The sequence below is a fragment of the Chiloscyllium plagiosum genome, unplaced genomic scaffold (genome assembly GCF_037043375.1).
Source record: "Chiloscyllium plagiosum isolate Xiang-an unplaced genomic scaffold, Cpla_swu_hap1 HiC_scaffold_44, whole genome shotgun sequence".
NCBI lineage: Eukaryota > Metazoa > Chordata > Chondrichthyes > Orectolobiformes > Hemiscylliidae > Chiloscyllium > Chiloscyllium plagiosum.
In genome coordinates this window covers 11,206,132-11,220,378 of record NW_028270182.1, presented here as the reverse complement: position 1 = coordinate 11,220,378, position 14,247 = coordinate 11,206,132, and the positions used below count along the sequence as shown (strand labels likewise).

Sequence of the window (14,247 nt, the reverse complement as noted above, 5' to 3'; positions counted from 1 at the left end):
GCCATGTTGACTATCCCAATCAGTCCTCACCTTTCCAGATACATGTACATCCTGTCCCTCAGGATTCCCTCCAACAACTTGCCCACCACTGAGGTCAGGCTCACCGGACTATAGTTCCCTGTCTTATCTTTACCGCCCTTCTTAAACAGTGGCACCACATTTGCCAACCTCCAGTTTCCAGCACCTCATCTGTGACTATCGATGATATAAATATCGCAGCAAGAGGCCCAGCGATCACTTCTCTAGCTTCCCACAGAGTTCTCGGGTACACCTAAACAGATCCTCGGGATTTATCCACCTTTATGCATTTTAAGACATCCAGCACTTCCTCCTCTGTAATCTGGAGATTTTGCAAGATGTCACCATCTATTTCCCTACAGTCTATATCTTCCATATCCTTTTCCACAGTAAATACTGATGCAAAATATTCATTTAGTATCTCCCCCATTTTCTGTGGCTCCACACAAAGACTGCCTTGCTGATCTTTGAGGGGCCCTATTCTCTCCCAAGTTACCCTTTTGTCCTTAATATATTCGTAAAACCCTTTGGATTCTCCTTAATTCTATTTGCCAAAGCTATCTCATGTCCCCAATTTGCCATCCTGATTTCCCTCTTACATATACTCCTACTGCCTTTATACTCTTCTAAGGATTCACTCGATCTATCCTGTCTATACCTGACATATGCTTCCTTCTTTTTCTGAACCAAACCCTCAATTTCTCTAGTCATCCAGCATTCCCTACACCTACCAGCCTTCCCTTTCACCCTAACAGGAATATACTTTCTCTGGATTCTTGTTATCTCATTTCTGAAGGCTTCCCATTTTCCAGCCGGCCCTTTACCTGCGAACATCTGCCTCCAATCAGCTTTTCAAAATTGGCCTTTCTCCAATTTAGAACTTCAACTTTTAGATCTGGTCTATCCTTTTCCATCACTATTCCAAAGCTAATGGAATTATGGTCGCTGGCCCCAAAGTGCTCCCCCACTGACACCTCAGTCCCCTGCCCTGCCTTATTTCCCAAGAGTAGGTCAAGTTTTGCACCTTCTCTAGTAGGTACATCCACATACTGAATCAGAAGATTGTCTTGTACACACTTAGCAAATTCCTCTCCATCCAAACCTTTAACACTATGGCAGTCCCAGTTGATGTTTGGAAAGTTAAATTCCCCTACCATAACCACCCTAATATTAGATTAGATTAGATTACTTACAGTGTGGAAACAGGCCCTTCGGCCCAACAAGTCCACATCGACCCGCCGAAGCGCACCCACCCAGACCCATTCCCCACACTTACCCCTTCACCGAACACTACAGGCAATTTAGCATGGCCAGTTCACCTGACCTGCACATCTTTGGACTGTGGCAGGAAACCGGAGCACCCGGAAGAAACCCACGCAGACACAGGGAGAATGTGCAAACTCCACACAGTCAGTCGCCTGAGGCGGGAATTGAACCCGGGTCTCTGGCGCTATTCTTACAGATAACTGAGATCTCCTTACAAATTTGTTTCTCAATTTCCCTCTGACTATTGGGGGGTCTATAATACAATCCCAATAAGGTGATCATCCCTTTCTTATTTCTCAGTCCCACCCAAATAACTTCCCTGGATGTATTTCCGGGAATATCCTCCCTCAGCACAGCTGTAATGCTATCCCTTATCAAAAACGCCGCTCCCCCTCCTCTCTTGCCTCCCTTTCTACCCTTCCTGTAGCATTTGTATCCTGGAACATTAAGCTGCCAGTCCTGCCCATCCCTGAGCCATGTTTCCGTAATTGCTATGATATCCCAGTCCCATGTTCCTAACCATGCCCTGAGTTCATCTGCCTTCCCTGTTAGGCCCCTGGCATTGAAATAAATGCAGTTTAATTTATTAGTCCTACCTTGTTCTCTGCTTTGATCTTGCCTGCGCTGACTGTTTGAGGGGGAGAGAATGGGAATGGGGGAATAGAGGGAGCGAGTGGGATTGGGCGAATAGAGGGAGAGAAAATGGGAATAGAGAGAGAGAGTGGGAATGAAATAAAGGAGGGCCAGAATGGGAAAGGGAAATAGAGGGAAAAGAGAATGGGAATGGGAGAGTAGAGAGAGAGTGGGAATGGGGAAATATTGGAGGAGAGATTGGAAATATTAAAAATGAAAGGGGGTGGGGCGAGAGTGGGAATGGGAAATGGGAGTGAGATGTGGGAATAGAGGGTAAGAGAGTGGAAATGGAAGAGGGAATGTGGAGGGAATAGAGAGAGCGAGAGTGGGAATGGGAGAATAGAGGGAGAGAAAATGGGAATCAGGCACAGTGGATTGGCCTTGCTATATTGTCCTGCCGTGTCCAGGCATGTGCAGGCTAAATCGATTAACCATGGTGAATAGTGTGGGTGCAGCTGGATCGAGATGGGCTGCTGTACAGTGTCTGTGCAAACACGATACGCTGAATGGCCACTCTGCGCTGTCGGGATTCTATGAACTTCTATGAGATGGAGAGAGTGAGTGTGTAAAAGGAAGATGGAGAGAGTGAGTGTGTGAAAGGGAGACGGGGAGAGTGAGTGTGTGAATGGAGATGGAGAGAGTGAGTGTGTAAAAGGGAGATGGAGAGAGTGAGTGTGTGAAAGGGAGACGGGGAGAGTGAGTGTGTGAAAGGGAGATGGAGAGAGTGAGTGTGTGAAAGGGAGACGGTGAGAGTGAGTGTGTGAAAGGGAGATGGAGAGGGTGAGTGTGTGAAAGGGAGACGGTGAGAGTGAGTGTGTGAAAGGGAGATGGAGAGGGTGAGTGTGTGAAAGGGAGACGGGGAGAGTGAGTGTGTGAAAGGGAGATGGAGAGAGTGAGTATGTGAAAGGGAGACGGGAAGAGGGAGTGTGTGAAAGGGAGATGGAGAGAGTGAGTGTGTGAAAGGGAGACGGGGAGAGTGAGTGTGTGTAAGGGAGACGGGGAGAGTGAGTGTGTGAAAGGGAGACGGGGAGAGTGAGTGTGTGAATGGAGATGGACAGAGTGAATGTGAAAGGGAGACGGGGAGAGTGAGTGTGTGAAAGGGAGACAGAGAGAGTGAGTGTGTGAAAGGGAGACGGAGAGTGACTGTGTGAAAGGGAGACAGAGAGAGTGAGTGTGTGAAAGGGAGACGGGGAGAGTGAGTGTGAGAAAGGTAGATGGAGAGAGTGAGTGTGTGAAAGGGAGATGGAGAGAGTGAGTGTGTGAAAGTTAGATGGAGAGAGTGTGTGTGTGAAAGGGAGATGGAGAGAGTGAGTGTGTGAAAGGGAGACAGAGAGAGTGAGTGTGTGAAAGGGAGACGGGGAGAGTGAGTGTGTGTAAGGAGATGGAGAGAGTGAGTGTGTGAAAGGGAGATGGAGAGAGTGAGTGTGTGAAAGGGAGACGGGAGAGTGAGTGTGTGAAATGGGAGATGGAGAGAATGAGTGTGAATGGAGATGGAGAGATTGAGTTTGTAAATGGAGATGGAGAGAGTGAGTGTGTGAAAGGGAGATGGAGAGAGTGAGTGTGTGAAAGGGAGATGGAGAGAGTGAGTGTGGGAAAGGGAGACAGGGAGAGTGAGTGTGTGAATGGAGATGGAGAGAGTGAGTGTGTGAAAGGGAGATGGAGAGAGTGAGTGTGTGAAAGGGAGACGGGAGAGTGAGTGTGTGAAAGGGAGATGGAGAGAGTGAGTGTGTGAATGGAGATGGAGAGAGTGAGTGTGTGAAAGGGAGACGGGGAGAGTGAGTGTGTGAAAGGGAGATGGAGAGAGTGAGTGTGTGAAAGGGAGACGGGGAGAGTGAGTGTGTGAAAGGGAGACGGGGAGAGTGAGTGTGAATGGAGACAGGGAGAGTGAGTGTGTGAAAGGGAGATGGAGAGAGTGAGTGTGTGAATGGAGATGGAGAGAGTGAGTGTGCGAATGGGCATGGAGTCAGTGTGTGTGCAAATGGGGCACAAATTTAATCATTATTTCTTTATCCTTCCTTTTATCATTTCCTTTGTCCCAATCAGAGCATGCGGCTGAAGCTGATAGCCAATAACAGCACAGTGGAGCGGCGATTCAGCCCCTGGATTGGTGGCTCAATCCTTGCGTCCCTGGTGAGTCTGTCTGTTACCGGGTAGATTGTAAGTATTGTCCAGTAATGAACATTAACCCCCCCCCCCAGCTTAAGGGTCTGATGCCAAGTGTTGTGAAACACAGTAATCAGTAACCGATTAAAAGGTCTGGGTATTCGTTGGTCAGCATTTCCATTTCTCCCGGGGCCCTTCTCTCATTTGTGTCATGGATTTCCAGTAAGGTGGGCAATATTAACATCAAGCACTAGGCAAAATTAAACTACGGGGAGTTTGAGGGATTCGGGCTATCGTAGGGATCGAGGAACATGGGGGAACAAAGGGATTGAGGGATATGTGGTAACATAGGAATGGAGGGATATGGGGAATTGAGGGATATGGAGGTACAGAGAGATGGAGGGATATGAGGGGACAGAGGGATTGAGGGATATTGGGGGATTGCAGGATATTAGGGTAACAGAGGGATTGAGAAATATGAAGGGACAGGGATGGAAGGACATAGGAGGACAGAGGGTTGGAGGGATATTGGGAGATTGAAGGATATGTGGGGACAGAGGGACTGAAGGATATGCGGGGACAGAGGGATATGGAGTGATTGAGGGATATGGAAGACAGAGGGATTGAGGGATATGGTGGGAGAAGGGATTGAGGGATATGGGGGGATTGAGAGATGGGGGTCAGAGGGACAGAGGGATATTGGGTGATTGAGGGATATGGGGGACAAAGGGATGGAAGGATATGAGGTGATTGAGAGATGGGGAGACAGGGATGGGGGTTAAGGGGGACAGAGGGATTGAGGGACAAATGGGGACAGAATGATGGAGGGATACGTGGGGACAGAGGGATGGAGGGATTGAGAGATATGGGGAGACAGAGGGATATGGGATGGAAAGCAATTGAGGGATACGCATTGACGGAGGATTTGAGGGATGTGGGGAGACGGGGGTGGAGGGGCAGAATGAGGGATGTGGTGAGACATTTGATTTGGGAGAATGGGGACACGGGATCCAGGGTTGTGGGGAAGGTGAGGTCAAAATGTCAATAAGGGAGATGCTGGTTGGGAATATCGGCCTGTTCTTGTTGCTAAGCACCGTGACGCTGAGCTTTCTTTGCACAGGGCACTTTCCAGCAGATGTGGATCTCCAAACAGGAATACGAGGAAGGGGGCAAACAGTGCGTGGAGAGGAAGTGCCCCTGAGCACCGAGTAGGAAGGACCCCCATCCATTAGCTGCCCATACGTCTGCCTGAAAGCCAAGCTCTCGCCTGCGCTCCCTTTCCCAATAGGCCCAGCTGGGGCCTAAGCTTTCCCTCTGACTTGTCTTGCCCCTCTGGCCTGGCCCCTATCTGGGTTTGGGCTTGGCACTCCCTGTCCGGGATAATGGAGAGAGAGTGTCCACAGGATGACTGCTGAGGCTGAGCCAAGTCCCAGTGGAGGTCCCCACACGAAGGCCTGACCATTCCCCAGACGCGAGAGGCCTCCTAGGCCAGGAGACTCCTTGAACTTCTCTGCCCCGTCAGCTCGGGGTAAATCGACTGGTGACTACAACAGGAGAAGCAGTCACATTCTTCGGGCTGGGGTTGGGGGGAGGAGAGAAGTTGGGAGGGTGCGGGGGGTCACATTTCTGGCCTAGTGGTCAGAGGCCTGATCCGGGGGCAGGGGGGAGTGATCAGGGACCAAGGCAACAGCGGAATTGAAATTTAATCAACAAATGGGTCAGGAATAAAAATGGTGACCATTAAACCATCGGGTTTTCATAAAAAAACGTGATTTACCGCGCTGTAAAGACAAGCCAGAGGTGGGTTTGCTCATTTAAATATCTTCAAATATCCTGTTTATGTTTCTCTTTCACCATCTCCCTCAACCTTAATCCCCTATCGCAACTCCTTCAATCAGTAAAGAACATACAGTTGGGCATCCAGAGGCGAGGCTTTCAATTTAAGGCTTCGGGCCTACATCCGTTGTGAGCTCATTTCACAGGATTAGGACTAGGAAGTGGGAGCAGGGAGCCACAGTTTTACTAAATTCTGACACCCTGTGATCCTCAGGTACCTAGGCCGTGATTGTCTGCTGCTAACTCACTCGCTCGATACCGGGGGGTGGGGAGAGGGAGAGGGGGACTGGCGGTGGTTGCATGGCTGCTCATTTAGGCCTTTAGGCCCCTCAAGGGCTCTTCCACAGTTCAGTACAACCGCGGCGCACTGAGGGAACCATCCCAGCTTCCCCATCCCAAGCTCATCGACCGTGAGAGGCCTCGCAGTCTGATTCTCCTGTCCCATCCCATTGAGCGCTCAGATCACTCCCTCGCATTGCTTCCCCTTCAGGGAGAGTCTGAGACCAGAGGGGCAGCATCTCAGAGTAAAGCGTCACCCAGTTAGGGCAGAGATGAGGAGGAATTTCTTCACTCGGGGAAGAGTAAATGTGTGGAATTTTGTACCGTGGAGACTGGGCCATTGAGTATAGTTAAGGTTGAGATCGATTTTTAGTCTGTAAACGACAAAGGGTTATGAAGAAAAGGCAGAAGAGTGGAGTTGAGGATTGTCAGATCTCATTGAATGGCGGCGCAGACTTGACGGGCTGAATGGCCTACATCTTATCTCGGGACGACCTGGGGGCAGGGGGCAGCCCATGTTGACCAGGAAACAATTGGGACTGACACCAGGGTGCAGTCTGGGATCTTCCTGACCTACCTGGCCTCAGTATTGCACGGGTCAAACTGTTTCCTGACCAGCCAAGGGGAACATTGAGGTGACATTGAGCCACCTCAGGATGACAGCCTCGTTGGAAATGGGTCAGCTCGGGATCCCGCGAGTTGGGAATGTTGGGATTGTTGGCAACAGGCAAATGTCAACGGGTTACTGGACCAGAGCTTGGATACCAAGGTTGAGGCCAGAACACAGAGTTGGAACATCGGACTTTCACGGGCGCATGTTTTTGCGTTTTGTTCACGGGATGAGGGCATCACTGGCTAGGCTGCATTTCTCAGGAGAACGTGAGGACTGCAGATGCTGGAGATCAGAGTCGAGAGTGTGGTGCTGGAAAACCACAGCAGGTCAGGCAGCATCCGAGGAGCAGGAGAATCAACGTTTCGGGCATAAGCCCTTCATCATAGAGTCATAGAGATGTCCAGCCCAGAAACAGACCCTTCGGTCCAACTTGTCCATGCCAACCAGATATCCCAACCCAATCTAGTCCTACCTGCCAGCACCCGGCCCATATCCCTCCAAACCCTTCCTATTCATATACCCATCCAGATACCTCTTAAATGTTGCAATTGAACCAGCCTCCACCACTTCCTCTGGCAGCTCATTCCATACACATACCACCCTCTGTGTGAAAAAGTTGCCCCTTAGGTCCCTTTTATATCTTTAAGGAATCAGGCAGCATTTCTTGCCCATCTCTAATTGTCCCAGAGGACAGTTAAGAGTCAACCACATTGCTGTGGGTCTGGAGCCACATGTAGGCCACATCGGGTAAGGATGGCAGTTTCCTTCTCTCAGCGACGTCATGAGTTTTTCCAACAATGGATTCACAGTCATCATTAGACTCATAATTCCAGATTAATTCTGGACCTTTATTGGTCAGTGCATTGAGTACAGGAGTTGGGAGGTCAAGTTGAGATCGTACGGGACATTGGTTAGGCCACTTTTGGAATGCTGCGTGCAATTCTGGTCCCCCTGCTATGGGAAAGATGTGAAACATGAAAGGGTTCAGAAAAGATTTACAGGGACGTTGCCAGAGTTGGAGGGTTTGAGCTACAGGGAGAGGCTGAACAGGCTGGGGTTGTTTTCCCTGGAGCGTCGGAGGCTGATGGGTGACCTTATAGAGGTTTACAAAATTATGAGGGGTGTGGATAGGGTAAAAGGTTCTTCATGATGAACAACTTATGCCTGAAATGTTGATTCTCCTGCTCCTCGGATGCTGCCTGACCTGCCGTGCTTTTCCAGCAACATATTCTTCGACTCTAATCTCCAGCATCTGAAGTCCTCACTCTCTCCCAAGGACTTTTCCCCAGGTAGGCACAGGTTAAAGGTAAGAAGGGAAAGATTTAAAAGGGATCTAAGAGGCAACCATTTCACACAGAGGGTGGTGCGTGTATGGAATGAGCTGCCAAAGGAAGTGGTGGAGGCTGGTAAAATTACAGCATTTAAAAGGCATCTGGATGGGTATACGGATAGGAAGGGTTCGAAGGGTTAAGGACCAAACGCTGGGAATGGGACTAGATTAATTTAGGAATAATTTAGGGCAGCGCGGTGGCTCAGTGGTTAGCACTGCTGCCTCACAGCACCAGGGTCCCCGGTTTGATTCCAGCCTCGGGTGACTGTCTGTGTGGAGTTTGCACATTCTCCCCGTGTCTGCGTGGGTTTCCTCCGGGTGCTCCGGTTTCCTCCCACCGTCCAAAGATGTGCAGGTTAGGGTGGATTGGCCGTGCTAAATTGGTCATAGTGTTAGGTGCATTAGTCAGAGGGAAATGGGTCAGGGTGGTTTACTCTTCGGAGGGTCAGTGTGGGCTGAAGGGCCTGTTTCCACACTGTCGGGAATCTAATCTAATATCTGGTTGACATGGACGAGTTGGGTCAAAGGGTCTGTCTCTATGCTGTACACCTCTGTGACTATATTTCATTGAATGGGGCTTTTCCTTGACAATGAATTAATTATAATCTTAATTCCCAATTTTTTAAAAATTGAATTCAAGTTCCTCCACCTATGATGGGATTCGAACCTAGATCTCCAGATTTGGGTCACTGGATTGATACTCCAACGATTATACCACTAGGCCATTGCTTCCCATTACTACAGGGTTCAAGGGTCACTTTCAGGTCAGGCATGCACCTTAGGGATCAGACAGGTCATTCTATCTGGGCGCAGAGTTGGCGATCAGGCACAGGCCTCAAGGATTGGGGGTGGGGGGGAGGTTCGGACATGCATGGGGGCCAGTTGGACGGAGGGTTTGGAGCTCTGGGGTTCAGGAGACAGGGAGCACATGTTTCTGGGGACTGGAGCAAGTGGTTCTAGGCTGGTTCCTGGCACAGGGCTTGAAATCTCTAGTTTCAGTGGGGCGCAGGGTTTGGGAAGAGTGGTACAGAGATATGTAATGGGTACCGAGCATCACTTTCAGCCAGTAGAAAACTCCGTCTTACCTCAAACCAAATAGATCCCTGGATATATCTGAGATCCTGCAGGTCAACACTGGGGAATTGTAACCCTACTTGTACCCTCAAAGTATGAAGATAAATTTTTATGCATTGAGGGTATCTCAGTGGATAGAGAGAGACATGTTTCTAGAGTTTTTCAACTTGAGCCCATCAGGATACAGATACAAGAATACCAAATTTCCAAACTGCCAACACAATTTCTACTGCTCGGGTGGGGTTGGGGGGCAAGGGGTGCGATTGGTTTGCAAGTCAACTCTGATTGGGACTAGGTGTTGCTATGGAGGAAGCCACCAGCAGCTTCTCTCTCTCCTACACTGCACTCGTCAGGACCCAAACGCAAGAATGCCAAATTTCAAGGCCCACAGGACAAAAGCCTTAGGGAGCCCGTAATTCGTCTTTGTTTTCTTCCTGGCTTGAGAAGGAAGGTTTTGGGTCTGCTCATCGGTGCCTGAGGCCAGTTTAAAGAGGGGGCATTTATATGGCACCTTTCACAACCTCCCAGAGTGCTTTGCAACTGGCGGCGTGCTTTAGAAGCGTGGGACCTGTGGTATTTTCGGAAATTGCGACGGTTCATTTGAGCAAAGCAAGCTCCCAGGAATTTACCGTTGTTAGCTGAGGGCTGACTATCAACCCAGGACACCAGCAGGATTCCCCCCCTGCCCTGCCTGCCCCTCTTAGAAACAGTGGGGGTTCTTCATTATGCACCTCAGAGAGTCCAAGGGAGGTTGTCCAAGGTGCCCAGACAGCACCGTCTTGGCCGACTTGAGCCAACAGACCAGGAGTTTCCTTATTAAAACCCAGGAATATCTGCTCCGTGTGCCTCAGAACCAGACGGAGCGGGAGGATTTAATCCTGGAGGCGCAGAGGGGTTGTGGAGGGGAGTATTGCAGGGTTACTGAGCAGGCTGTCACATCAGATATTGTGTGGCGTTAAGATCTCCAGTTGAATTATTCCCTGCTTCTCTGTTTGTTATCAATTTAAATGTTGTATCTTCCAATGTTCTGTAAATAATTTGTATAACTGGCTTCTGACACCATTAACAGTGTTTCCCGGCTGTTTGAACATGAGAGTCTCACCAGTTATTAGTTCTTATTTGTAAAGGATTGTTGCAAACTCCTCCCTTCACACTAGGACTTGGGGCTGACTTCCTGCTGGGTCTGAGGCCTTGTCCCCACACTGGGGCCTGGGGACCTGTCCTTACACTGGGAGCCGGGGCCCTGTCCTCACACTGGGAGTTGGAGTCCTATCCCCACACTGGGGCCTGGGGCCTTGTCCTCCCAATGAGGCCTGGGGCCCTGTCCCCACAGTGGGGCCTTGAGCACTGTCTTCATACTGAGGCCTAGGGCCCTGTCCCCACACTGGGAGCCGGGGCCCTGTCCTCACATTGAGACCTGGAGCCTTGACCTTTGATCCAGGAATACATTAAACACTTTGTTGTTCAATTAAATGTGGGAGAATGATTAAATGAAAGCTGATTTGATTCTGTCATAAAGCATCAGGTCAAGAGACAAAAACTCCAATCTTTCATAGATAAGTGCATCAAAATGGTTCCTATCACACAATGATATTCAGTGATTGTGGTTCGGAGAGGAACAGAACAGACCTTACGATCTGATTTCATCCAGTTCCTGAACACCGTCACCATTTCCTCCATCTCAAACGGATTCCCATCTTGTGAACATTTTTTAATGGAAGAAGCAAACTTTCCTGCTTCAGATTTGACCGTTTCAAGTATTGAGGGAGGGTTGTTGTTAAGGTGAGGGAGGTCATTGTTAAAGCAAGAGAGGTCGTTGTTAAGGGGTGAGGGAGGTCGTTAAGGGGTGAGGGAGGTTGTTAAGGAGTGAGGAAGGTCATTGTTAAGGGGTGAGGGAGGTCGTTGTTAAGGGGTGAGGGAGGTTGTTAAGGAGTGAGGAAGGTCATTGTTAAGGGGTGAGGGATGTCGTTAAGGGGTGAGGGAGGTTGTTAAGGAGTGAGGAAGGTCATTGTTAAGGGGTGAGGGAGGTCGTTGTTAAGGAGTGAGGGAGGTTGTTAAGGAGTGAGGGAGGTCGTTGTTAAGGGGTGAGGGAGGTCGTTAAGGGGTGAGGGAGGTTGTTAAGGAGTGAGGAAGGTCATTGTTAAGGTGTGAGGGAGGTTGTTAAGGGGTGAGGGAGGTTGTTGTTAAGGATGAGGGAGGTTGTTGTTAAGGATGAGGGAGGTTGTTGTTAAGAGGTGAGGGAGGTCGTTAAGGGGTGAGGGAGGTTGTTAAGGAGTGAGGAAGGTCATTGTTAAGGGGTGAGGGAGGTTGTTGTTAAGGAGTGAGGGAGGTTGTTGTTAAGAGGTGAGGGAGGTTGTTAAGGAGTGAGGGAGGTCGTTGTTAAGAGGTGAGGGAGGTTGTTAAGGAGTGAGGGAGGTCGTTGTTAAGGAGTGAGGGAGGTTGTTAAGAAGTGAGGGAGGTTGTTAAGGAGTGAGGGAGGTCGTTGTTAAGAGGTGAGGGAGGTTGTTAAGGAGTGAGGGAGGTCGTTGTTAAGGAGTGAGGGAGGTCGTTGTTAAGGAGTGAGGGAGGTTAAGGAGTGAGGAAGGTCATTGTTAAGGGGTGAGGGAGGTCGTTGTTAAGAGGTGAGGGAGGTTGTTGTTAAGGGGTGAGGGAGGTTGTTAAGGAGTGAGGGAGGTTGTTAAGGAGTGAGGGAGGTCGTTGTTAAGGAGTGAGGGAGGTCGTTAAGGGGTGAGGGAGATCATTGTTAAAGTGAGGGAGGTTTGTCGTTACGGTGAGGAAGGGATGTTGTTAAGGTGAAAGACGTCATTGTTAAGGTGAGGAGGTTGTTAAGGGGTGAGGTAGGGTCGTTGTTAAGGTGAGGGAGGTCGTTGTTAAAGTGAGGGAGGTTGTTGTTCAGGTGAGGAAGGGTCATTGTTAAAGTGGGGGAGGTTTAATTAAGGTGAGGGAGGTCATTGTTAAGATGAGGGAGATCATCATAAAGTGAGGGAGGTTTGTTGCTAAGGTGAGAGAGGTCATTGTTGAAGTGAGAGAGTGATCGTCGTTAAGGTGAGGGAAGTTGTTAAAGTAAGATGATGTCAACCAAATGGTTCTTCTTCATGAGCAAAACCAGCTATTCGACAAAGTAAAGCATCTCTGAGCAGACTTAATGGAGTCAAAACTGATGGAGGGTGTGCAATGCAGTTGCTTCTAACATCCCAGCAGTGAAAAAAGTTCCAGCCTTTCAGTCTATTTTTATATCTCGAACTCTCCATTCCTGGCAACATGGTAAATCTTTTCTGAACTCTCTCCAGTTTAATAATATCTTTCCCATAACAGGGGAAACCAGAACTGCATACAGTGCTCCAGAACAGGCCTCACCAACGTCCTGTACAACTTCAACATGACGTCCCAACCCCTATACTCAAAGGTCTGAGCAATGAAGACAAGTGTTAAACACCTTCTTAACCACCATGTCTACCTGTGACGCAAATTTCAAAGAATTATGTACCTCAACCCTTAGGTTTCTCTAACCAGGGCCATTACCATTAACTGTATAAGTCCTGCCTTTGTTTTACCAAAATGCAGTACCTCACATTTATCCAACTTAAACTCCCTCTGCCACTCCTCAGCCCATTGACCCAATTGATCAAGATCTCTTTGTAATCTTAGATAACGGTCTTCAATGTCCACTATAGGATGATCAAGGGTTGGCCCCAGCCACACATCGCTCAGGACCACCGGACATCTCTAAAACCGTAGGAGCAGAAATTAAGCCATTTGGCCCATTCGATCATGGCTGGTAGATTTTTCAGACCAATTTTCCCACTTTCTCCCTGTAACCTTTGACCCTCTTGGAAATCAAGAACTTACCTATCACTGTTTTAAAATCATATAATGTTACGTAGGCACAGGAGAAGGCCACTCTGCCCCTTGAGCTGGTTCTGTCGTTCCAGTGGCTGATAGCTAACAGATTTATGAACTTCCCATTCTCTGGGTGCCTTCAAACAACTAAACTGCCATCTTGAAACCTCCCAGCCACTCACCTCCAACTTCCACAACCTCCTCCATTCGACAGAAGAGAGGTTCCCTCTGGGCAAACGGACATGTAAAACCCTCCTGCCCCACCTCCCCATCGTTCGGGTGAATCTGAACACCGCTCCTCCCCCCAACACAAAGATCCCAGCCATTCATTAGAAAAAGTCTCGGGGAGGCAGGCACAGTGGAAGAATCCAAAAGGTTAGAGTAAAAACAGAAAGAGTTGGAGAAACTCAGCAAGTTCTGGCAAGCGTGTGTGGAGAGAGAGAGAAACGGAGTTAACGTTTTGAGTTCAGGATTGCTAATTCCAGCGTCAATCAGCCGATAAACGTAAAGAGTGTCTGAACCACCCGACTGGTTCAGGCTGAGGCCTGTTGGTATGGGCATTGTTGGACATTATTGTCCATCTATCACGGTTTCAATCAGCCGCCATCTTGAAACGTTGCAGTCTGTGTGGTGTCAGGACACCCATGATGCCATAAGATGTGCACTTCCAGGATTTTGACCCAGCAACACTGAAGGAACACCAACATATTTCCCAGTCAAGACAGTGAGTAGCATGGAGGACATCTTGAGCGGTGTTCCTAAGCTACCCATGTCCGTCTAGATGGGAGAGGTCACGGTTCGGATGGTGCTGTCAGAGGAATCTCGGCATTGCATCTTGTGCGTTCTCTGCAGATAACACCCCACGAAACTCGAACACAGGACCACAAGACTGAGTGGGAGAAAGATTGAGGGATGTGGCAGTTTTACCTTAAAAGGAGTTGACCTCAAGAGGGCAGGACTCAACGGGAGAGATTCACCCACTAATTGTGTTCAATTAAGTTCGGTCACCGTGATGTTGTTTCAGACAAGATTTGGGGACTTAGAATTCTTCACAGAGAGGGGTCAATTCTGAATTACACCTTAAAATTGGTGGTGGTGGGAGGGGCAGAAGTGTCAGCCACCTTGTTGTCATGGCAACTCCACTGAAGATGTTCTGCCATTTTGAAAGGGGCCTGTCGCTGGGGCCTGTTTTATGTGCTGGGTTATTCTTGTAATCGTTCACGGGATGAGGGCATCATTAGCCAGGCCAGCATTT

The 14,247-nt window shown here is 49.1% G+C and overlaps 1 protein-coding gene across 2 annotated transcripts in view; it reads left to right on the top strand.

The window, feature by feature from the left end:
- Positions 1-8,974, top strand: part of LOC122544393 (actin-like protein 6B) — an 85,755-nt gene extending 76,781 nt beyond the window's left edge. For both annotated transcript variants that reach the window (XM_087982695.1, XM_087982697.1), the window contains 2 exons: positions 3,961-4,047; positions 5,141-8,974. In XM_087982695.1, coding sequence (XP_087838821.1) covers positions 3,961-4,047; positions 5,141-5,221 — 168 coding nt within the window. In that variant the 3' untranslated portion in view covers positions 5,222-8,974. The remainder of the gene's footprint in view (positions 1-3,960; positions 4,048-5,140) is intronic.
- Positions 8,975-14,247: the final 5,273 nt, after the last annotated feature.